At 48.0% G+C, this 25,000-nt stretch overlaps 3 protein-coding genes and 2 long non-coding RNA genes across 5 annotated transcripts in view; 3 read left to right on the top strand and 2 right to left on the bottom strand.

Annotated features, from left to right (window-relative positions):
* Positions 1-2,108, top strand: part of LOC118317291 (tumor protein D54-like) — a 4,684-nt gene extending 2,576 nt beyond the window's left edge. Inside the window, exons 4-9 of the mRNA XM_035645856.2 lie at positions 6-53; positions 372-473; positions 943-969; positions 1,498-1,533; positions 1,636-1,684; positions 1,763-2,108. Of these exons, the coding sequence (XP_035501749.1) occupies positions 6-53; positions 372-473; positions 943-969; positions 1,498-1,533; positions 1,636-1,684; positions 1,763-1,831 (331 nt within the window). The 3' untranslated portion in view covers positions 1,832-2,108. The remainder of the gene's footprint in view (positions 1-5; positions 54-371; positions 474-942; positions 970-1,497; positions 1,534-1,635; positions 1,685-1,762) is intronic.
* A 1,447-nt stretch (positions 2,109-3,555) lies between these two features.
* Positions 3,556-6,228, top strand: ppdpfa (pancreatic progenitor cell differentiation and proliferation factor a). Its single transcript, XM_035645857.2, has 5 exons — positions 3,556-3,668; positions 4,472-4,556; positions 5,137-5,214; positions 5,301-5,394; positions 5,512-6,228. Exons 2-5 carry the CDS (start codon positions 4,502-4,504, stop codon positions 5,642-5,644), a joined length of 360 nt encoding a protein of 119 aa, XP_035501750.1. The 5' UTR covers positions 3,556-3,668; positions 4,472-4,501; the 3' UTR covers positions 5,645-6,228.
* LOC124849894 lies at positions 3,734-8,748 on the bottom strand. The gene is made up of 3 exons (XR_007030510.1): positions 8,604-8,748; positions 7,148-7,218; positions 3,734-3,890 (listed from the first exon to the last, which is right to left on the bottom strand). It is a non-coding gene; the product is annotated as an uncharacterized LOC124849894 (long non-coding RNA).
* A 1,253-nt stretch (positions 8,749-10,001) lies between these two features.
* The window catches only part of nol4la (nucleolar protein 4-like a), a 25,908-nt gene continuing 10,909 nt past the window's right edge, over positions 10,002-25,000 (bottom strand). Inside the window, exons 2-11 of the mRNA XM_047331220.1 lie at positions 24,606-24,761; positions 22,983-23,094; positions 20,520-20,629; positions 19,069-19,207; positions 18,421-18,713; positions 18,148-18,333; positions 17,651-17,839; positions 17,432-17,551; positions 14,584-14,773; positions 10,002-13,813 (exon numbers count right to left, since the gene is read on the bottom strand). Coding sequence (XP_047187176.1) covers positions 13,599-13,813; positions 14,584-14,773; positions 17,432-17,551; positions 17,651-17,839; positions 18,148-18,333; positions 18,421-18,713; positions 19,069-19,207; positions 20,520-20,629; positions 22,983-23,094; positions 24,606-24,761 — 1,710 coding nt within the window. The 3' untranslated portion in view covers positions 10,002-13,598. The remainder of the gene's footprint in view (positions 13,814-14,583; positions 14,774-17,431; positions 17,552-17,650; positions 17,840-18,147; positions 18,334-18,420; positions 18,714-19,068; positions 19,208-20,519; positions 20,630-22,982; positions 23,095-24,605; positions 24,762-25,000) is intronic.
* The window catches only part of LOC118317293, an 8,158-nt gene continuing 6,211 nt past the window's right edge, over positions 23,054-25,000 (top strand). Inside the window, exon 1 of the long non-coding RNA XR_004795387.2 lies at positions 23,054-23,186. This is a non-coding gene — a long non-coding RNA (uncharacterized LOC118317293). The remainder of the gene's footprint in view (positions 23,187-25,000) is intronic.

Raw genomic sequence — 25,000 nt, 5'->3', positions numbered from 1 at the left:
TTCAGATATCTCACTGCCTCAGCCACTCTGGACGACATCAGCCACTCCAGTGTGTGAGTCGTCATATTCTAATAGACTATAACACGTTGTGTCGTCGTGTCACGTTGCAGCTGTTTCCCTGCGTCCGTCCCGTGTTCGTAACATAAACAGAATCTATTCTTAGAAACCAGTGATGGGATTTTCATGGACAAAGAGGATCGGTTCCTCGATAATGAGCTCACGGCCTCAACGGGCTCAGAGCAGAAGCTTTAACGGGACCAACCTGGAGCAGCGTACCTGTAGCTGTACCTGAACCTGTACCTGTAATCTCTGACTATATGTGCTTGTTGTTAACTGATTAATATCTCATGTCCTTCTCCGTCCTCCTTCAGGTACGTGAGGACACGAGACAATCTGTCTCACGCTGGTCAGGTGACGTCGGCTGCGCTGTCCAATGTGGGCGTGGCCTTCACCAGGAGACTGGCAGAGATGAGGTGACCTCAGAACAAACCTTAATTCCTCCCTCCTAATTTCTTTTGTACCTGTAGGCAACTTGAATTAATATGCAGATTTGTGCAGCTCATCATTTTTATTAGTGTCCTCTGAATTAATCCAATGAACAAAACTTTTTCATAAGTTTCTCTTTACCTGCAACGTATCACGTAGCAATTTGAACCTATTGGATCAAAGTGTTGATCAGTGTTACCTCATTAATATGCTAATGTAGCAGATCAGTTGATCAGGTTATTATTGAAGCCACAGTCGGACCACGGCCTCCATGTTCTGTAAAGTCTGAGTAGAACTTCTCTCCGAGGTCGAAGCCTCCGTCGTGTGCAGCAGCAGTAATCTGATCACAGCAGTTAAGTCTGTTGTTGTTCTCATGCAGAAGCTGTGTGACGTTATCTCTGTGTGTGTGTGTGTGTGTGTGTGTGTGTGTGTGTGTGTGTGTGTGTGTGTCCACAGAGCTCTTCCTCTCCCCGGTCCACCACGGTAAGACTCAGGCTCACAGGTGTCGGCACCACGACACCAGAAACATCTGTTTCCTCCATGAATTCATATTCAGTTATTTCATAAAAGGGACTTTTATATTGATAATATATTAATGTGTAAACTGTATGAAACAACTGGTGGATTCATTCATAAGACAATGGACCATAAAGTGACATCATTTAATTTCATTTTGAATTGTTGATTAATCATTTTTATCAATTTCAAATATTTCTGATAAAATCACTTTCAAATTTATTATTACTGACACAATAATTAAAAAGCACTAATTGTACCTGTACACCATAGTTATATAACAACAACAACGATGATGATGATGATGATGATTATAATAATAATAATAATAATAACACATCAGACAAGAGATGTAACTGGATGATTCAAATCACTATTAATATTTCTCATGATTGAATTTACATGAAAAAAAAATGTTGAACCGATCAGATGTTTGATTTATGAGTTTTTTGTACTTGTCATATTTAACCCTCACGTTCTCCGTCCGTCCCTCAGCAGCCTGAGTCACACTGTCAGTGTCCCGACCATGAGGTAAAACTACACTGATCCATGATCTGTAAAGTCTTTAGATTTTTTGCGGGTCATTAAAATACAGTATGACAGCTGGTAATGAATGTTGACATTTCTCTGCAGACACTCGTCTACGTTCAAGTCTCTGGAGGAGATGGTCGTCAGCGTGAAGGTGAGTTTTCACACAGAAGACGTTGACAGTTTTCTGACGTTGGAGCTTTGACCACCTGTTTGTTGTGCGTCTCTTCAGGACAAGGTGACGAACAATGGAGACGCGTCCGGGTTCCAGCGACGATCCTCTCGACACAACGCGTCATGAGATCACAAACGACCACAAATTATTTTTCATACCTTGTAAAGTTAAGCAACAATGTGATTTGTTATTTCTCACTGTGAGTTATTACAGAATGACAAGTACAATGTATTAATATTTCATGTTTAACTTACTCTAACCTTAAAAATATTTTACTACTTAATATTTCAGCAAGTTTCATAAATGGTATGACTGTTGTATTACAGTTTGTAAATACAAGTATTTTTGTACGTCTGTGATTTTGTAGTTAAAGTCAATTGAATGTTGTTTTGGCTTTTTGTCATAATTTGTCGGCGAAAGTCAATTTAATTAACTAAAATCATTACTCCAGAATAATTCTTCAGTCCAGACAGTTTGTTAATAAACCTGAAGTACAGTCAGTGGAAGCTGTATTAGATAATACAACCACCAGGTGGCGCTAGAGACATCAACATATGAAACTTTTAACATCGTTGTTAATATTGATATCTGTAGAAATCGAGTCTGTGATAAAGTCACTGTCAGATCCTACAGGTGATTAAAAAAATAGTTCCCTGATAACTGAAGTCATCTACAGGATCATGATGATCATCTCTTCATATGAGATAATAACTGGCTCAGATCTATCAAAATCATTGTTTCATTTGAACATTAAGGACAGTTTATTACAGAGGGAGATTTTTGGGCAAAAAGTTCTATCACTCCAAAAATGGTGGTGTTCGAGGCGGTTGACCTCTACTCGTCAGGTCGGTGGTTCGATCTCCAGCTCCTCCCCTATTTTAACAGCAGCAGGACCCTGGACCCCACGTGGAGGAGATATCTGGGTGAGGAAGAGGAGGAGGTATGTGGGTGAGGAGGAAGAGGAAGAGGAGGAGGTATGTGGGTGAGGAGGAGGAGGAAGAGGAGGAGGTATGTGGGTGAGGAGGAGGAGGAAGAGGAAGTATCTGGTCAAGGAAGAGGAAGAGGAGGAGGTATGTGGGTGAGGAGGAGGAGGAAGAGGAGGAGGTATGTGGAGGAAGAGGAGGAGGTATGTGGGTGAGGAGGAGGAGGAAGAGGAAGTATCTGGTCAAGGAAGAGGAAGAGGAGGAGGTATGTGGGTGAGGAGGAGGAGGAAGAGGAGGAGGTATGTGGGTGAGGAGGAAGAGGAAGAGGAGGAGGTATGTGGGTGAGGAGGAGGAGGAGGAGGAAGAGGAGGAGGTATGTGGGTGAGGAGGAGGAGGAGGAAGAGGAGGAGGTATGTGGGTGAGGAGGAGGAGGAGGAGGAAGAGGAGGAGGTATGTGGGTGAGGAGGAGGAAGAGGAGGAGGTATGTGGGTGAGGAGGAGGAAGAGGAGGAAGAGGAGGAGGTATGTGGGTGAGGAGGAGAAAGAGGAGGAAGAGGAGGAGGTATGTGGGTGAGGAGGAGAAAGAGGAGGAGGAAGAGGAGGAGGTATGTGGGTGAGGAGGAGAAAGAGGAGGAAGAGGAGGAGGTATGTGGGTGAGGAGGAGAAAGAGGAGGAAGAGGAGGAGGTATGTGGGTGAGGAGGAGAAAGAGGAGGAAGAGGAGGAGGTATGTGGGTGAGAGGTGAAAATGTCTCCTGTCATTTCCCAAAATACCCTGAACAATAAAGGCGTCTCTATGAACTCAGACCAACACGTGAGTCCTTCAGGGAACCAGCCTCTCTGTCGGTGTCTCCGTGTCCGTGTTCCTGTTAGGGTTAGTCCCCGCCCCCGCCCCCGCCCCCGTCCAGCACAGATCCTATAAAAGCTTCTTCCTGCTGCTGCGTCCTGACAGTCTGTCCTCACATGGGCCATCGGAACCACCTGCTCCTCTTCACCTGCAGCCCGACGCACCTGCTGACGTCAGCACGACCCTAACCTCACAGGTAGGTCGTCACTTCTATCACTTCTGTCCTCATCACGAAATACAAAGGTGTGTGTGTGTGTGTGTGTGTGTGTGTGTGTATGTGTGTGTGTGTGTGTGTGTGTGTGTGTGTGTGCGCTCGCTCACATGTCAGCTCTTTATCTGGGACGTGTGTTCATCTGCTCCTTCAAATCCACAAAGCTGTTGTTGACCTGCTGTTAATCTTCACAGCCTCCAACCGGTTCTGTCAAAACATTAATACATGTGTATTAGTACACGTGTATTAATACACATTGATACACCTGGAACTTAAATTGCAAGAAAAGTTAAATCTATGAAACTAAAGTAAAAATATATACATGTGTGTACTATTTAAAGATATGTGCAATCGGTTCAGGTGGAAAACATATAATGTGCATTTTTGCATATTTCCTTATATTCAACACATTTAACTACAGTTATAAGTTTTTGTTCAGAGTCGACCGTGATTCTCTGAGCAGAACAAACATGTCGTCCACTGCAGCAATACTTCAGCCTGTTGCCTCCACACACACACAGACACACACACACACACACACACACACACACACAGTTTATTTGAGTCATGGGAAACGAGATTCCTCGAAGCAGCTGCTCAGTGAAGAAGTGGAGCAGAGGGCGATGAGTGACAGCTGCTCTGTGAACGTTCTCACTTCGTGCCTCATGAACACTGAAGCTCCTGGAAAATGCTTTTGAAAATATCAAATGAAAGAAATGAAATGATGGTGAATAGTTTTTCCATTTTAAACCCAAACAAATATCTGTTTCCCTCCGTCTCTCGTCCAGGTTTCCATATTCCATCTCGAGGTCGAGAAAATGGCAGCGATTCCATCCAGTGGCTCGCTCATCGCCACCCACGACTACTACAGAAGTGAGTCAGACTATGTATACATATATTTATATATATAAATATATATATATTTTGTACTCTTTTGAGAAAATGGCCAAAATAGCAGATGACATATCTGTAGTCTGTGAATGTCTGTGATATGATGTGATGTGAAGTGATATGATGTGATATGATATGATGTGATGTGATGTGATGTGATGTGATGTGATGTGATGTGATGTGATGTGATGTGATGTGATATGATGTGATATGATGTGATATGATGTGATATGATGTGATGTGATGTGATATGATGATATGTGATGTGATGTGATGTGATGTGATGTGATGTGATGTGATGTGAAGTGATGTGATGTGATGTGATGTGATGTGATGTGATGTGATATGATGTGATATGATGTGATATGATGTGATATGATGTGATATGATGTGATATGATGTGATGTGATGTGATGTGAAGTGATATGATGTGATATGATGTGATATGAAGTGATATGATGTGATATGATGTGATGTGATGTGATGTGATATGAAGTGATATGATGTGATATGATGTGATGTGAAGTGATATGATGCCATATGATGAATGTATTTGTTCCAGGACGCATCGGCTCCACGTCCAGCAACAGCTCGTGTGGCAGTGCGGAGTTCAGCGGTGAGGTCATCCCTCACCACCCAGGTACAGTATGGACATGATGAGTCATATGAACGTGTGATGGCACCAGAACAAAACCTTTGACCATAAAGTTCTGATTTTCTGTTCAGGACTTCCGAGGCAGGACTCCGGACACTGGTGGACCTCGTTTTTCTTTGCGAAACAGAACCAGCCAGGCGCGCAGAGCGGACCTGACAGTCAGAAGTGAGAGAACTAAAACAACACAAGCTCCTCTCTTTATTATCATTATAAGTATTATTATCATTATTATTAATAATTTGGTTCTGTGGGTCTGAGTCTGAACGTTTCTCCGTGTTGCAGGAACAGAACCTACACGGTGGCCGATGGTCAGGTGACCTGCGTCGCCAAGGAGATGGTTCTGAACAGACAACTCAGCGAAAGTAGTGAAACTGGAAAGTCTGAACTGTCGACCTCTTCACCTGCCTCCTCCTAGACTCCTGCTGACCCCTGACCCCCGACCCCTGACCTCTTCACCTGCCTCCTCCTAGACTCCTGCTGACCCCTGACCCCCGACCCCTGACCTCTTCACCTGCCTCCTCCTAGACTCCTGCTGACCCCTGACCCCCGACCCTTGACCTCTTCACCTGCCTCCTCCTAGACTCCTGCCGACTCCCGACCCCCGACCCTTGACCTCTTCACCTGCCTCCTCCTAGACTCATGACGACTCCCGACCCCTGACCTCTTCACCTGCCTCCTCCTAGACTCCTGCTGACCCCTGACCCCCGACCCTTGACCTCTTCACCTGCCTCCTCCTAGACTCCTGCCGACCCCCGACCCCCGACCCCTGATCCTCAGCTGGCCGTGTCTAGTCCAGCCCCTGAGCTGGAGATGCTGGTGCTGATGATGAGGGTGTTGTTTTCTTCTTCCTTTATTAGATATATTTTGCTTATTGCCCGTGGATAGTATGTTTATATTTTATTACGACCAAAGTGAAGTGTGTAAAAAGTTTGTTTTTCATTCTATTGCTCTTGTAACTCGATATTGTTTATAATTACAAATAAAAAGGGCCCACAACTCCATTGTGTTGTTTCCTCACAGCAGAGCAGCTGTTTCATAATCACACATTCATTCATCCATCGTTTACGGCTTTATCCATTAAAGGGTCACGGGGGGCTGGAGCCAATCCCAGCTGACATTGGGCGAGAGGCGGTTCACCCAGGACAGGTCGCCAGCCTATCACAGGGCCACATACAGAGACAATTTACCTAACCACAATCTGCATGTCTTTGGACTTCGGGAGAACCCGGAGAGAACCCACGCATACACAGGGAGAACATGCAAACTCCACACAGAAAGGCCCTGGTTGAACCGGGATTCGAACCCAGTTCTTTCTTGCTGTGGTGTAGCTAACACTACACCACCGTGCAGCCCCTGTTGAAACATGATGTTTGTGTGTGTGTCATCCGACACAGACTCGCTGCTCGAACAAGGAGCATGAAGATAAAGAGCAGGAATCTTTTTAAAAATGTTTCAACTTGTCAAAGTTTTAGTCAGAGACAAAGCTTTAAAGGTCAAGTGCAACTTGTTCAAGTCCAAGTTCTGATCTTAAAGAAATAAACATTAAACATTATTTATATTCTGAAACAAAGTCTGGAGAACGTTGGATTCACTTATATTCATAAACTCCTTATGGTGCTGTCCAGTATATAAAAATAAATATACATCACAACAAACAAGTGATATAAAATACTACGGCAGTAAAATCACCAGATGAACAAATAAATTAATCAACAAGAAAAATACTGAAGGAAAAAACATTCAAACTTATTTTAGATTAATAACATTGTGTAATTCTGTCATAAGGAAAAAAAAACTCATTGTAATTCACCAGAACAAACTGTATCACCCGTTATTCTCATATTAGTCCCTGAAGATTTTCAGATGATTGTGCTGACACTGTATTTCTGTTCACTGTGAGAAAGATCAATGAACTCACCGGTTTTCTCTTCTGACTTTTCCACGAAATAACCTGCAGGGAACATTTTGCAATGTGCAAATGATGAACATCTAAGAATAGACGGAACAAAGTCTGGTTAGAATTCAGTCGTAGAAGTCATCAGGGCAAAAGTCAAACAGAGACACTGGGACACACACTGGGACATACTGGGACACACACTGGGACACACACTGGGGGACACACTGGGACCAACAGTGGGACACACTGGGACACACACTGGGACAGACACAGTGGGACACACCGGGGGACACACTGGGACAAACTGGGACACACAGTGGGCCGGACACTGGGACACACTGGGACACATACTGGGACAGACACAGTGGGACACACTGGGACACACACTGGGACAGACACAGTGGGACACACTGGGACAAACTGGGACACACAGTGGGACAGACACAGTGGGACACACTGGGACAAACTGGGACAGACACAGTGGGACACACCGGGGGACACACTGGGACAAACTGGGACACACAGTGGGACGGACACTGGGACACACTGGGACACATACTGGGACAAACTGGGACACACACTGGGACACACAGATTGGGACACACAGATTGGGACACACACTGGGGGACATACTGGGACCAACAGTGGGAAACACTGGGACACACACTGGGACACACACTGGGGGACACACTGGGACCAACAGTGGGACACACTGGGACACACACTGGGACAGACACAGTGGGACACACCGGGGGACACACTGGGACAAACTGGGACACACAGTGGGCCGGACACTGGGACACACTGGGACACATACTGGGACAGACACAGTGGGACACACTGGGACAGACACAGTGGGACACACCGGGGGACACACTGGGACAAACTGGGACACACAGTGGGACGGACATTGGGACACACTGGGACACATACTGGGACAAACTGGGACACACACTGGGACACACAGATTGGGACACACAGATTGGGACACACACTGGGGGACATACTGGGACCAACAGTGGGAAACACTGGGACAGACACAGTGGGACACACTGGGACAAACTGGGACACACAGTGGGACAAACTGGGACACACAGTGGGACAGACACTGGGACACATACTGGGGGACATACTGGGACACACACTGGGACAAACTGGGACACACAGTGGGACAGACACTGGGACACATACTGGGACACACACTGGGACACACACTGGGACATACTGGGACACACACTGGGACAAACTGGGACACACAGTGGGACAGACACTGGGACACATACTGGGACACACACTGGGACACACACTGGGACATACTGGGACACACACTGGGACAAACTGGGACACACAGTGGGACAGACACTGGGACACACTGGGACACACACTGGGACACACACTGGGACACACACTGGGACACACTGGGACACACACTGGGACACATACTGGGGCACATACTTCATGATTCACGTTTTCATACCTTCACATCTCTATTTGTAGAAAGCGTGTCGCGTCCTCCGGAGCCGAACTATTCCTGGCTGCGTATCAGAGATGCTCGGGTCTAAAAACGTCCTCGAGTGCAAACGATCCCTCACACTGAGTTTCCCTCCGAATCACACATAGTATTTATTCTGAAACAACAAACCATGAAATGTTTCCCTCCTTTAATCACGACACTTTATTTATTTGCCACAGACAGTTTTTGAATGAAGGGTTTCATTATTTAAACATTGATTCTGAACAGCAACAGCTGCAGCGCAGCCAAACTCGCCGTGTAGTCGTAGAGTATTTACAGGAAGTGTTCAAACTGGTTGCAGGAGGTCAGAGGTCGTCCAGTTTTAGTTCTGTGTTTGATCAGCAGCATGAGCAGCGAACGTGAACGTGTGTCCACGTGTCGCTGAGGGGCGTTCAGGGTCGACCCACTGAGGACGTGGACCCTGAACGCTCCTCAGCAATGTTGAGTGAATCATGTTTTATTCTGAAGGAAAAACCTGGAAACAAATTCCAACTGAGTCTTTGTACCAGTTGGTTTATAATAAGAATAAGAATAAGAATGATAAATTTCATTTATAATTATGACACATCGTAGAAATGGTCAATTTGTTGACCCCCATGACCTCTCATCAAAAATACTAGTGGAATGGTATGGAAAGATACAATATTGAAAAATAGCATAAAGGAACGTCAACATGCAATGAAGGACTTGTACTACTAGAAACATGAAACGTACTAGTAGTAGTATTTATAAGTATTATAAGTATTTGTAGTTTAGAAAAAAACTATTTAAAAACATGTTTCACTGTAACTGTATCTGAAATTGTACATTTGAGAAAAAAGAACTTGCAGCTAAATATATAGTGATGTTATTGTTGTTATCGCTGTGTGAATATTGACTCTGGTCGGACACTTTGTGAAAACACTGCGACTGTTGACTGATGAAATCATGAAGTACATCAGTTCACAGTGTTCAGTTAAAAAACAACCTCAGTGATCATCAGTGAGGAATCTCCCCTGAGTGTCCATAATTATGAATATCATATTCCATTTCTACTCACTGGACCTTAACTTTCCATCTGACGCCACCATGAGGTTGAAATGGCTAATGACCAATAACCTGCACAATTAATGATCAGCAAATGTTAACAAGTGAACGAGGCAGAGGTAGAGGAAATATGAATATCCTGTACTTCAGTGAATGTTGCATTAATGTGTTTGACAAGTATATGGACATTAATAACTCTGTTTGTGTGTGTGTGTGTGTGTGTGTGTGTGTGTGTGTGTGTGTGTCTGTGTGTGTGTGTGTGTGTGTGTGTGTATGCTGCCCTCTTGTGGTGTTTTACTGATGTTTGCAGGAATCACAGATGAAAGTCCAGTGAGAAATGATTGATAGCTCATCGCACAGTTTTATTCAATGACTGACATCGGGAGAAGACAGAGGCGTCACTCTGTCTCGTTTCTCTGTCTCTCTGTTGTTTTGTAGTTTTTTGTCGTAGCGTTGATGCGACACTGAAGAGGCATGTTCCTCAGTGTCAGAGACATGTTCGAGTCTCGCCTCCACAGATTATCATGAAACATACAAATGAAACAGGTTCAACCTTTTCTTTTGTCTTTTTGTAGTTTCACATAATAATAATAATAATAATAATAATAATAATAATAATAATAATAAATATCCATACCTATAAACACTCCGAAAAAGAAAAATCAAAAATATTAAGTCACAGGTTACTGGAAAAAAGCTCCACTTTTAAATCACAATGATAAATGTACAAAACAATAGACATCTCATATAAATGTTGATGGATAGATAAAAACTAAAGTTGGAGATTCATATTTCCTGAGGTTTATGTTTCCCCTTGAGGCCGCGAGAGGGGAATGGCTTTCATGTGACAACCGGTCAAAGTGGAGCTTTCAGGGCACCAGTCAGATATTAAAATATTACAGTATGAGCACTTCATGTTGAGTAATAACTGGACCTCACCTCACGTCCTCCTTTAGGCCACAACAGTATTTTAAAACAGCTGATTAAAGTCGTCTTGATCCTTAATGAATCTTTTCTGGTGAAGCTCCTTTTTTTTTAAATTTTAGATTAAAATGCTGGAAGCATCACAACAGTGACCCGACCACGACCAGAGGTCACAGGTCACATGGTCGTCAGAGAGGTCACCGACCACGACCAGAGGTCACAGGTCACATGGTCGTCAGAGAGGTCACCGACCACGACCAGAGGTCACAGGTCACATGGTCGTCAGAGAGGTCACCGACCACGACCAGAGGTCACAGGCCACTGACCATGTGACCGGGTCGTCAGAGGTCACGTCTGCACTTGATGCAACAACCAGATCAAAAGAACGTATCTGGGCGGATGTACACAGATAAAGGTGAGGAGGGAATAAGACTCAAAAGAAAAGTATTGTGTAAAACTGTACATGTAAACATCACACTTCACTGAGTTCAGACCAGAGGGGATACAAAGCTTCACAGGTTTACAGTACGAGCTCCTGCACAGAGCTACAGTCTGTCGTCGTGCAGGAGAGGCAACGATCCAAATGATATAAATAACAAGAGAAGAAATACAGACCACGACCAAATCAAAAGTTCAAACAGGCTAAAACCACTTTGATACTTGAACTGCTGCACCCACAGAGAAAAGAAGGTAAAACATCTGTCATCACTCTTTGTACAGAACATTTATCTGACCACGGATCCACAAGCTACCAAGAGATTACACTGTCCAGTCAATACAAAGAGAAAGTCCATGGGCCATTTATCAGAAGAGAAACAGAAAGAAAACAACAACGACGGCGACGTGACCACGAGGACGTGTTGATCACAGTAACTCCACCAAACACCAAGTGTCGCTCAGCAGAGACTCAGGACAGAAGACAGATCTGTGAACACGGGACGAGCATCTGCTGTTGCTACGGTAACAGACGAGATGTTAGTGATGAGGATCTGCTGTCGCTACGGTAACAGACGAGCAGGTCGGAGGAGACGAGGAAGACGTGACGTGTGAGGAGATTTGACTTGGAAAACCAGGAAGTTCTGCTTCATGAGGGAGGTTCACTTCAGGACCAGGACCAGGACCAGGACCAGGACCAGGACCAGGACCAGGACTGGAACACAGCGTCTCTCTCTGGTTCTTCACTGTGAGTCACATCACATGTTTGTGTTTCACCTCATGAAGTGGAACCAGCGTCATGAAGCAGGTGAATCCCGTCGCTCACACGAACCAAACACACGATCAGATGTTTCTCTGCAGTCGAGTCAGATTCTCCTTCGTCATCATCACTTCTGTACGTGTCTGATCTGAAGCTGATTTTATAAACTCACATCATCACTTTGTGTTTCTCTTTCATCCTGAGCATTAAAGTGCTTCACAACTTCACAGTTTAGAGAATGTGAATAATAAAACGTGTGCTGTCAGACCTGCCTGACGGCGCTGAGAGAATTATGAATGCTGCTTAAAGAAACGTGAGAGATATGATTGATTCGTGGTGAAAACTGAAATATCTCTCGAGCCGCGTTCGGCTGATCGACGAGTCGTCGCCTGTTTGGAATGTTTCAGTTGTCAGAGATTGATGTTGTAAAAACTGTGTCACTCCACTTGTACACAAACTGAAAATCTACACACACACACACACACACACACACACACACACACACACACACACACTCACACACACACACACACACACACACAGCAGAACGCTGGGAGAGTAAACTGTGATGCGATCACGTCTTCTTTAAAGATTGTCTCTTGCTTCTTTTTTTTGAAACAGTTTTTTCAGACACAGTGGAGATGATGAATGGTCAGAGGTCAGAGGTCAGAGGTGACGAAACAGACGCACTGACGGACGGAGGACACACACACACTGTTTTCACTCACAGAACAAATTGACCCCAAATCAAAAACACGTGCAACATTAAGTTTCATTTCCTCGTCTTCGTTACGGAGGTTTAGAGTTGACGGACCCACGGTAATCTTGTTCCTCCGTTGTGAGGTCATCGATAAAGATCGGTGCTCAGCGGCTACAGTGCTGCAGTGACATCACTTCCAGAGGTCGTGGTGACGGACTCCGACCCTCTGGACTCAGTAAACACACCTTTACTGGTCATTTTCAATATTGCACCTTTGTCCACTTCTCCAGAAGCTCTGGTCGTCTCCTTGCGTCCGTGACCTCCGTCCGTGACCTCCGTCCGTGACCTCCGTCCGTGACCTCCGTCTGCATACCGAGGCGTCTTCTGAGCCTCCGACGTCGTGTTGGTTGTCTCTAAACCACGGAGCAGGACCGAGGTACAGATTTGACCTCGCGACAGGTTTGTTGGTCAGAACTTGACGGTGAAAATGTCGTCTGTTCATTTTCTTTCTTCTTCTGCTCGTCGAACAGAAGCTGCTGAGGTGAGAAGCTCCGTGGATTCATCTGCGGACTTCAACCGAGCAACGCTCCAAATGTTCCATGACACAAAGTTTCCATTGAGAAAAGACTGGACTCAGATCAAATCATGCCACTGCACAGCATATTTCACATGTGTGTAAAAATAGAGACGACGTACTGACACTGAATCACGAGAACTAAATATTCATCTGTCAAACATCGACACAGACCAGCGACGTGGCGTCGTGGTCACAGTGAGTCCAACGGCTCGGGTACTTTCCTACGTACCGGTTCTTTTTTTCTTTTCATCGCTTCCTGAGACGAATGGAGGTCGAGGTGGTGAAAGGAACGGGATGGGATGAGGCTACATGAGCACTATATGAGGGCACTAAGGTCAAAGTGAACCAAATGCATAAATAAACTTTTGTCAGCCTGTGATATGTTCGGGCCCGTCCAAATACAGAAACGTGTGGGTTTGAGAGTGAGGTGCCGAACCTACGCTGCGCCGCAGCGTCACGCGTGTACATCTGTGTCTTTGTACATGAAACATGTGACTGACAGGCGAGGGGCGGGGCTTGGCACGGTTTGGCACATACTCAGTTCTGCTGCAGGATCAGGTTCTCCAGCTCGTCTGCCGAGCGGAGGAGGAAGGCCGCGGACTCCCGGTACCCTGCGATGAGCTGCCTCACCGCCGTGACCTCCGGGGGGCTGAGCTGGGCCGAAGCTCCGCCCCCCCCGCCGCCCTGACCGTGACTGTTGGAGCTGGAGGAGGAGTTTGGGCCGACGGACTTCATACTCAGATCTGTGGGACCTGTGGACACGACACGGGGTCAAGAAACTTCCAAACACCTTTAAATATCCTAAAATCATAATTCAAATACCAAACCAGGTTGGGACTGAACATCCTGAAGAATAAATCCTGGTCTGAGACCCTCGTCCCCTCGTCTGAGACCCTCGTCCCCTCACACCCTCGTCCCCTCACACCCTCGTCCCCTCGTCTGAGACCCTCGTCCCCTCACACCCTCGTCCCCTCGTCTGAGACCCTCGTCCCCTCACACCCTCGTCCCCTCGTCTGAGACCCTCGTCCCCTCGTCTGAGACCCTCGTCCCCTCGTCCCCTCGTCTGAGACCCTCGTCCCCTCACACCCTCGTCCCCTCGTCTGAGACCCTCGTCCCCTCGTCCCCTCGTCTGAGACCCTCGTCCCCTCACACCCTCGTCCCCTCACACCCTCGTCCCCTCGTCTGGGACCCTCGTCCCCTCGTCTGAGACCCTCGTCCCCTCACACCCTCGTCCCCTCGTCCCCTCACACCCTCGTCCCCTCGTCTGAGACCCTCGTCCCCTCGTCTGAGACCCTCGTCCCCTCGTCCCCTCGTCTGAGACCCTCGTCCCCTCACACCCTCGTCCCCTCGTCTGAGACCCTCGTCCCCTCACACCCTCGTCCCCTCGTCTGAGACCCTCGTCCCCTCGTCCCCTCGTCTGAGACCCTCGTCCCCTCACACAAAAGAAAGTCAGCAGCTTGAAGAAAGACTGAGACCATGAAGCCCATCAGGTCTCAGAACCTGATCTGGTCCAGCTCCTCACCGTTGGTCTGAGCAGCTCCAGAGTTCTGCTGGTTGCTGCCGACCGAGCCGTATCCTCGCAGGTTGTAGCTGAGGCCTCCGTTGGTGTAGAGCTGGTCCTGCGCAAAGGCTGCGCTGGAAATGGAGAACGCCGTCGGGGCGGCGGGGGCTGCGTCCCTCGAGCTCGACTTGTCCACAGATGCCGACTCGTCCTACGAGAAAGTGAATCGTTTCAGTGTCGAGCAGAATATTGTCGTATCTGTTGTTTACACTTAATGTTCCTTTAACTCCTTAAAAGTGTCTTTCTTCTGTTCCCGTCTCCAACATGTCCACATCGACTACCTGCTGTTTTCACATTCCTCTCCTGAACAAGCAGATTTCTGTTTCGCTTGTCTGCAATTTTAAATTCAATCGAATCCTGGCGAGCTCCATGTCGTCACAAATACAGAAAACCAATCGCTGTCCAATATGCAAATGTGAAGCAAATTTGTTTTTGCATATCATGAATATTCATATTCTCAGAATTCCTCGGTGAGAGAGTGGACGACTTCAGCCTCATTTCAGAGGTGAACAATGTTAAACTAAATATTAGGCACAGCAGATTATTTGTATTCACTTTAAAAAGTGACGATGGAATTTCATCATGATGAGACTGTGATGAAACACGACAACGCTGATGTTTACATTTCATCGACTGGTTGCAACCATGTTGACGTCAGTCAGAATTATTCACATGTTTGATATGTTTAAAATAATGTTATATTCTCTGATCTCGACCTCGAGCGAGAGTCTGTGAAATATGAAGATCGAGACTCATCATCCACGAGAGTTCACTCTGCTTGTATTTACACTTTTGCCGGTTGACATTTAGACCGTCATGTGTCTCAGACGTACACTGACTCAGCTCAGCTGGTGAGCTCCATCTGGGACCTGGACGACGCCTCAAACACGCCTCTACGATTGGTGCTGAGATCTTTCTCTGGTTTGTGACTGGGCGTCTCCTGCCTCGCACCCTCGTCCCCTCGTCTGAGACCCTCGCCCCCTCGTCTGAGACCCTCGTCCCCTCGTCTGAGACCCTCGCCCCCTCGCACCCTCGTCCCGTCGTCTGAGACCCTCGCCCCCTCGCACCCTCGTCTGAGACCCTCGCCCCCTCGTCTGAGACCCTCGTCCCCTCGCACCCTCGCCCCCTCGTCTGAGACCCTCGTCCCCTCGTCTGAGACCCTCGTCCCCTCGTCCCCTCACACACTCGTCCCCTCGCACCCTCGCCCCCTCGTCTGAGACCCTCGTCCCCTCGTCTGAGACCCTCGTCCCCTCGTTCCCTCACACCCTCGTCCCCTCACACCCTCGTCCCTCGTCCCCTCGTCTGAGACCCTCGTCCCCTCGCACCCTCGTCCCCTCACACCCTCGTCCCTCGTCCCCTCGTCTGAGACCCTCGTCCCCTTGCACCCTCGTCCCCTCACACCCTCGTCCCCTCGTCCCCTCGCACCCTCGTCCCTCGTCTGAGACCCTCGTCCCCTCGTCCCCTCGCACCCTCGTCCCTCGTCTGAGACCCTCGTCCCCTCACACCCTCGTCCCCTCGTCCCCTCACACCCTCGTCCCTCGTCCCCTCGTCTGAGACCCTCGTCCCCTCGCACCCTCGTCCCCTCGTCTGAGACCCTCGTCCCCTCGTCTGAGACCCTCGTCCCCTCGTTCCCTCACACCCTCGTCCCCTCACACCCTCGTCCCCTCACACCCTCGTCCCCTTGTCTGAGACCCTCGTCCCCTCGTCCCCTCACACCCTCGTCCCTCGTCTGAGACCCTCGTCCCCTCGTCCCCTCACACCCTCGTCCCCTCACACCCTCGTCCCCTCGTCCCCTCACACACTCGTCCCCTCACACCCTCGTCCCTCGTCTGAGACCCTCGTCCCCTCACACCCTCGTCCCCTTGTCTGAGACCCTCGTCCCCTCACACCCTCGTCCCTCGTCCCCTCGTCCCCTCACACCCTCGTCCCCTCACACCCTCGTCCCCTCGTCCCCTCACACACTCGTCCCCTCACACCCTCGTCCCTCGTCTGAGACCCTCGTCCCCTCGTCCCCTCACACCCTCGTCCCTCGTCTGAGACCCTCGTCCCCTCGTCCCCTCACACCCTCGTCCCCTCGTCCCCTCACACACTCGTCCCCTCACACCCTCGTCCCTCGTCTGAGACCCTCGTCCCCTCGTCCCCTCACACCCTCGTCCCCTCACACACTCGTCCCCTCACACCCTCGTCCCTCGTCTGAGACCCTCGTCCCCTCGTCCCCTCACACCCTCGTCCCCTCACACCCTCGTCCCTCGTCTGAGACCCTCGTCCCCTCGTCCCCTCACACACTCGTCCCTCGTCTGAGACCCTCGTCCCCTCGTCCCCTCACACCCTCGTCCCCTCACACCCTCGTCCCCTCGTCCCCTCACACACTCGTCCCTCGTCTGAGACCCTCGTCCCCTCGTCCCCTCACACCCTCGTCCCCTCACACCCTCGTCCCCTCGTCCCCTCACACCCTCGTCCCTCGTCTGAGACCCTCGTCCCCTCACACCCTCGTCCCCTCGTCCCCTCACACACTCGTCCCCTCACACCCTCGTCCCTCGTCTGAGACCCTCGTCCCCTCGTCCCCTCACACACTCGTCCCCTCACACCCTCGTCCCTCGTCTGAGACCCTCGTCCCCTCGTCCCCTCACACCCTCGTCCCCTCGTCCCCTCACACACTCGTCCCCTCACACCCTCGTCCCTCGTCTGAGACCCTCGCCAACGACTTAAGCATTCTTCTAACTGATGGACTTGGTGGAGTCAGGCTCAGATCCGGGATGAAGTGACGTTTTGACGATGATTCACAAACACACACTGCCGAGACGTTTACCGTCGCTGGGTAGACGTCGAGCCGCATCCTCTTGGCAGCGTTTCTGGTCTCGCTCTCGCAGGCGGAGGCGAGGATGTTCTCAGCCATGGCAGAGGTGAGGTGAGGAGGGGTCGGTCGGATCTGGCAGCAGGACAGTTTTGCACATTATGAATATGAAACAATCATTTCTTTAGTGTGTTGGATTGTTACAGACAATATTCAGACGGGGGCACTTTGTACCTCAAAACCGCCTTTCTTCATCCGGCGACAGGACTTGAGGTAGGTGCGGATGCGCTTGCGGGAGCGTTCCTGGAACTCTGGGAACTGCCGGCTACAGGATTCGATGATGGCCTGGATCTTCTCCTTGGGCTGTTTGGAGATGGGCACCATGCGGTCCAGATTCTCATCCACGAACAGACGCACAAACATCTGACAGGGAGAGAGGGGGGAGGGGGACGAGAGGATGTAGAGCAGAAAATGGAGTGGGGGTGCAGGGTGGAGGGAGAGGGCAAAACAAAAGAGAGGAAAGGGAAGCGAAGGCATTAGAGGTGGAGGATAAAGAGGGAGGGGGAGGTGATGGAACGGGACGATATTCATAATCCTTCCTTTTCACTCTTTGTGTTCTTTTGGTTCATTAGAATCAGAAATGTACAAATACACAGTGAATGTTGCATATTAAGTAGTATAATAGTATAATAACTGTGTGTTTAATGTGTGAATGTGATAAGGTTACTAACATTGAAGGCTTTGAGTCTCTCGGGGTCCATCCCCTCCGCGTCGTTGATCTTGTCACTGTCATCGTGGTCGTCGTGATCGTCGTCGTCGTCGTCGATCATCTGCGTCCGACCGGAGGTCAAGTCCTCGGCGCTCATGCTCAGCTCGGTCTTCACAGAGTCATAACTCCCCGAGCTGTAGGGAGGAGACTGAGCAGAGACAGAACAAACATATCTTTACTATTATAGATTATGCAGATTACTTGAAGACTAAGTGAATCGACTGTCTGTCCTCACCTTGTTGTTGTACTCGGTCTTGACGGGGAACTTCCTGTTGGGCTCTGCGGGCTGAGGGGTCGTCGGCGAGCTCCCCACCGGCAGCAGTCTGTCGCTCAGATTGACCGGCTGCTGATCCTCTGAGGAGGACGAGGACGAGGTGGTGCTGAAGTCCAGGGGAGCGCTCAGACCGTTCTCCGTCACCTCCCCGTAAGGGGCCCCACCATCTGGGGGGTTCCCACCAACAGCCAGCACCTCCGGGGAGGTCAGGGCCGGCAGCCCGTTGGCACTGCCGCTCTCCGAGGTGTCGTCATCTGGCAGAGGGGCGGAGCAAGAGGACGTTTGTCATCAGGTTTGTTTACTACAACAGACTCGTGTCAGTGGGGGGGGGGGGGGGGGGGGGGGGTCTCAGGGTCACGTCGAATAAAAGTTCGAGTTTTAACAGTGAACAGAGAGACGAAGTTCTCTGTTCTTATCGTCATATCGGCCTTTGTCCCACTTCTCTGAGCCCTGAACCCTGAGAGAGAGGGGTGTCCTCCCCCCCCCCCCCCCCCCCCCCGGTAAGAGTGGATTTATTTGGATTAGTCTACTAACAACAAGCTGTTTCCTGCGCAACAGCGAGTTCCACCCACAACCGCCTCCTCCAGGTCCCAGAGGAACAGAACTCACCCTCCTCCTCTTTGACGGTGGCCGTTGTGCTGCTGACCCGCTCTGCGTTGGGTGAACCGGGCTCAGGCACCAGGGGCGCGGCTGAGACCCACGTGGGCTCGGGGCCGTTCATCTCCTCGCTGCTCACAGAACTGTCGTCCTGAGGAGGGAGGGGGACACATCACACCTCCTTTATTTCATTTTCCCTTTTGTCCCTGGACGATTCACTGACGAGACACATTCACTGAGTTTTAAATCTCTTGTTCACTGAGAGAAGAGGTTTTAAAGTTCCAGCTGTAAAGAAAGTGACGGAAGGAAAAACCCACAAAAAAGAGCTTTTTAAAATTCAGGGAGCTTCAACAGAACTGAAGATTAAAGGTTGTGGATCTTAATAAAACATGTTGACTGTAACGTGAAGAGACCGGAAGATATGAGAACCACGGGGGCGAGGTTCCGCAAACGACTGGATGACTGATCACTCATAACTCATAACTCATAACTGATCACTGCAGCTCAGAAATGTATCAAATTACTATAACGATGACATAAACCCAAACTCAGTTAATTATTAAATGATTAGCCCTTTCATTCATAGTGCACACACACACACACACACACACAGAAACAGACACACGCACACACACACACACACACACACACACACACACACAAGTCTACTCACACACTCATTGTTCCGGATAATAATCCATAATTCTGTGAGAATATGAGGTTCTACATCATCATCATCATGCTGCTGCACTTTGTGACGTGTCTCTGTCAGAGTGTTTGTGTCGCCGCTACACGGGGGCGTGGTCTCACACGTGATGTCACTCAGCACAGAAGCTTCACTAATCCTGGTGTGATACTGACACACACACTCGCTCACACTCACACACACACACTCACTCACTCACTCACTCACACACTCACTCACTCACACACTCACTCACTCACTCACACACTCACTCACTCACACACTCACACACACACTCACTCACTCACACACTCACACACTCACTCACTCACTCACTCACACACTCACACACTCACTCACTCACTCACTCACACACTCACACACACACTCACTCACACACTCACTCACTCACTCACACACTCACACACACACTCACTCACTCACACACTCACTCACTCACACACTCACACACACTCACTCACTCACACACTCACACACACACTCACTCACTCACACACTCACACACTCACTCACTCACTCACACACTCACACACACACTCACTCACTCACACACTCACACACTCACTCACTCACACACACACTCACTCACTCACTCACACACACACTCACTCACTCACACACTCACACACTCACTCACTCACTCACACACTCACACACACACTCACTCACTCACACACACACTCACTCACTCACACACTCACACACTCACTCACTCACACACACACTCACTCACTCACACACTCACACACACACTCACCCGCTCGGTGGCCGTCATGCACTGCAGTTTCATCTGTTTCAGGTAGGTGGCAGTAAGGGGCATGTTGTAGTCGATGAGGTCCGGGACCAGTGAGGTGGGTCGGTCGTTCTCTGAAGAAGAAGAAGAAGAAGAAGAAGAAGAAGAAGAAGAAGAAGAAGAAGAAGAAGAAGAGGTTTCATATTTCAAGTACAATTTGTTGCTCATACTTTTAATGCAGGTAATTTTTCTTTTATACACATTATCTTAATTTTAATGATTTGAACTTCTTCCACTTCTGCACGACAAAATGTTAAAGACAGATAATAATGATAATAATTCAATTATATAAATGTGTTACAATTTTTATGAAGTTTTCATTATATTCACGTTAAACTATAACTTCACCATTTTCTCAAAACCGAGCGTCTAACTTTCATAACCTCCTTACTTCCGTACCTTTGATTCATATCAGTAAATTATTAAATCATGCCAAATGAGCTCCTGTTTGCAGCGAACCCGTGCACGTGCTATGATACTGAAAAAAAAGTCTCCAAAACAAGTTCTGCACCCGGAAGCATTTACTTTTCTCACGGGCGTTGATCTGCACTAGACTGGACGTGATACTGTACGTCAGAGATACTGTATGTGAGAGATACTGTGCATCAGAGATACTGTACGTCAGAGATACTGTGCGTCAGAGATACTGTGCATCAGAGATACTGTACGTCAGAGATACTGTGCATCAGAGATACTGTGCGTCAGAGATACTGTACGTCAGAGATACTGTACGTCAGAGATACTGTGCATCAGAGATACTGTGCGTCAGAGATACTGTGCATCAGAGATACTGTACGTCAGAGATACTGTGCATCAGAGATACTGTACATCAGAGATACTGTACGTCAGAGATACTGTGCATCAGAGATACTGTACGTCAGAGATACTGTACGTCAGAGATACTGTGCATCAGAGATACTGTACGTCAGAGATACTGTACGTCAGAGATACTGTGCATCAGAGATACTGTACGTCAGAGATACTGTAGTCAGAGATACTGTATGTCAGAGATACTGTACATCAGATATACTGTACGTCAGAGATACTGTACATCAGATATACTGTACGTCAGAGATACTGTACATCAGAGATACTGTACGTCAGAGATACTGTACGTCAGAGATACTGTACGTCAGAGATACTGTATGTCAGAGATACTGTACGTCAGAGATACTGTACATCAGAGATACTGTATGTCAGAGATACTGTACGTCAGAGATACTGTATGTCAGAGATACTGTACGTCAGAGATACTGTATGTCAGAGATACTGTACGTCAGAGATACTGTATGTCAGAGATACTGTACATCAGATATACTGTACATCAGAGATACTGTAGTCAGAGATACTGTAAGTCAGAGATACTGTACATCAGAGATACTGTAGTCAGAGATACTGTACGTCAGATATACTGTACGTCAGATATACTGTACGTCAGATATACTGTAGTCAGAGATACTGTACATCAGAGATACTGTACGTCAGAGATACTGTACGTCAGATATACTGTAGTCAGATATACTGTACGTCAGATATACTGTACATCAGAGATACTGTACGTCAGATATACTGTAGTCAGATATACTGTACGTCAGATATACTGTACGTCAGATATACTGTACGTCAGATATACTGTACATCAGAGATACTGTAGTCAGAGATACTGTACATCAGAGATACTGTACGTCAGAGATACTGTACGTCAGATATACTGTAGTCAGAGATACTGTACATCAGAGATACTGTAGTCAGAGATACTGTACATCAGAGATACTGTAGTCAGAGATACTGTACATCAGAGATACTGTACGTCAGATATACTGTAGTCAGAGATACTGTACATCAGAGATACTGTAGTCAGAGATACTGTACGTCAGAGATACTGTACATCAGAGATACTGTACGTCAGAGATACTGTACGTCAGACTGAATCAAATGATCTGTCCGTCACATCTCAGAGAACAGATTCCATCTGCAGCCACGACCTCGGGCTGGTTTCTTCTGTAGAACAACACCAGCTCTCTGCTCTCCACCAACCTCTTCACAGATTAGGATTAAAACCAACACGTTTCTCTTCACTCAAATGAGTTCTTTTCTGTTTATGAGAAGAATCCTGCAAAAGAACAGTGAGAGCTGGCTGCAGTCTCCACACCGGCCACTAGAGGGACCCTGTGGTCGTCCCACAGACGTGTGGTCTGCTTGAGTCTGAGTTGCATCATGTCGGTGATGGATATACACACAATATGTTTTAGTAATGATGACACCTGAGTTCAGTTCAGTTAACGTCAGACATTTGTTCTGTTGTCAAACACAAATGGAAATGATGTGAAAAAATGAATAAACGTCTTATGATGGAGTCGTTTCCTGCGACAGTAATAATGTGACTGATTGGTTCATAACCTCACGTGATGTCACGTGTGTCGTTACCTTTGAACTCTGCGGTGCTCGGGTTGATGTGCATCCTCTTCTGACACTCGCCACAGCTCATCAGGAAGCGAGTCACCGCCTCTCTGGGCAGGAAGGCGTAGGTCTCTGCGATCTGCACCGGGGAGCGAGAGGAGGAACGAGAAGAAGAACAGGTGTGATCATTATTGAACCACGTGTTCGTGGTCAGTGACGATCTGGTTCGTGGTCAGTGATGATTTGTGATCTTGTCGTGGTCAGTGATGATTTGTGATCTTGTCGTGGTCAGTGATGATTTGTGATCTTGTCGTGGTCAGTGATGATTTGTGATCTTGTCGTGGTCAGTGATGATTTGTGATCTTGTCGTGGTCAGTGATGATTTGTGATCTTGTCGTGGTCAGTGATGATTTGTGATCTTGTCGTGGTCTTGCTGTGGAACCTTCAAACACGAGTGGTGCTCGTCTCTTCTCTTCTTGTTCTCTCAGGTGCATATCTACCCCCCCCCCCCCCCCCCGGCCCCTCACCCTCATGCTCAGCCTCCCTTCTCTGCCCCCCCCCCCCCACACCCCTCTGGCGTTTCCTTGTAAAAATGCGACCTTCACATGACCATGGAGAGGCAGCAGGGGTGCCCACACCCACCGGCCCACCGCCCCCCCCCCCAAAAGCCCCCTTGAGGCGGCAGAAAGGGAAAGGCCACCCAGAGGAGCGTGCACCTCCCAGAAGGCCACAGTGACAGTTCCATATTATGCCCTGCCCCAGTGATGCTGCCTCTCAAAAGGGTACACGCTATGAGACGTGACAGGACCTCTACAGGGCAGGGGATTGGCTCTATGGGGAGGAGTCCCAGCATCCTGCTGACCCCATCCTCCCTCTCCCTCCCCACACAGGACACGACACCTCGGCTGCATCATGAACCAACAGACAAACATAAATAATGTCCACAAATAAATCTGCAGTTTGAGCTGATCAGGTTTTACTCTGTGGAGCTGGTTGGAGGCTCCCAGGTATATTTATATATATATATATATATATATATACATTTTTATATATATATATATATATATATATATATATATATATATATATATATATATATATATATACATTTATATATATATATATATATATATATATATATATATATACATTTATATATATATATAAATCTACATACATTTAACAGAGAGTGTTTTAGTCTCTTCAGAGTTTGGGACCTCTTACCTCACTTTGCGTCCCGTGTTTTCAAATTAAATAATCTTGATCTTTAGTTTTTCAGATCCCAGACGCCAAACCAATTACAGTTCTACTTACTTCACATATCAAATATTTTTCTTTTAAAACCTGTTTAAACGTGACAAAGAATCTATGAATAATAAAACATATACACATAAAATGCTGACATGTTCACAGTGACGACGCTTCCTTCAGGGACGGACCATGAACGTCTGTGTGACGCTACATGTTAGCATTTAGCTTGAAGCCTCACAGAGCAGCTTACTGTACCTGATGTCATGTTGAGTACTGTGTACTGTGTACAGTATACTGTGTACTGTATTCTACAGCCTCACAGTGTATCTGCAGTGTGGTGGCCTTGTTGCCTCCCTCTGCTCAGGACCAACCTGCGAGGACCCGGTCCTCTTCACTCACCGCTTTGTAGGTTTTCTTTTGGCCCGCGTGTTTGGGCGCTCTGCCCGGGTCAGCGCCCATCTCCACATGCATGGCATAGATGATGTCGAAGAAGTCTTCGACCACGGCGACGCGCTTCAGGGACGAGTTGTCTTGGGCAGAATTCCCGTCCGAACACTGAAACACAGACAGACGTGTTTAGAGTTTAGTTGAACGTCCCGCCTCAGGATTACAGAGGTCACGTGTGTGTGATGTGACGCTGGATCTTTGAGTCATGGGTCATGTGGTCACAGTCACTAGAATAAAAACCATCCCTCCGCCGGCGGCCACAGTCGTTGATTTTCTCCTCCAGGTGGAGAAGTCTCTGCCCCGGGTCGCAGCCATCCCCTCATCTCTGCCATGTTTAAAAATAACCC

The sequence above is a fragment of the Scophthalmus maximus genome, chromosome 3, assembly GCF_022379125.1.
Source record: "Scophthalmus maximus strain ysfricsl-2021 chromosome 3, ASM2237912v1, whole genome shotgun sequence".
Lineage (NCBI taxonomy): Eukaryota > Metazoa > Chordata > Actinopteri > Pleuronectiformes > Scophthalmidae > Scophthalmus > Scophthalmus maximus.
Note: the sequence above shows the minus strand (reverse complement) of the source record. Positions and strands in the feature narration are given on the sequence as shown.

What these genes read in the sequence shown, in the direction of transcription:
- ppdpfa (XM_035645857.2), top strand. Translation starts at nt 4,502, where the DNA reads ATGGCAGCGATTCCATCCAGTGGCTCGCTCATCGCCACCCACGACTAC. An exon ending in GGTCATCCCTCACCACCCAG is followed by an intron (nt 5,215 to 5,300) that starts GTACAGTATGGA and finishes TTTTCTGTTCAG; the next exon opens with GACTTCCGAGGCAGGACTCC. An exon ending in AGCGGACCTGACAGTCAGAA is followed by an intron (nt 5,395 to 5,511) that starts GTGAGAGAACTA and finishes TCCGTGTTGCAG; the next exon opens with GAACAGAACCTACACGGTGG.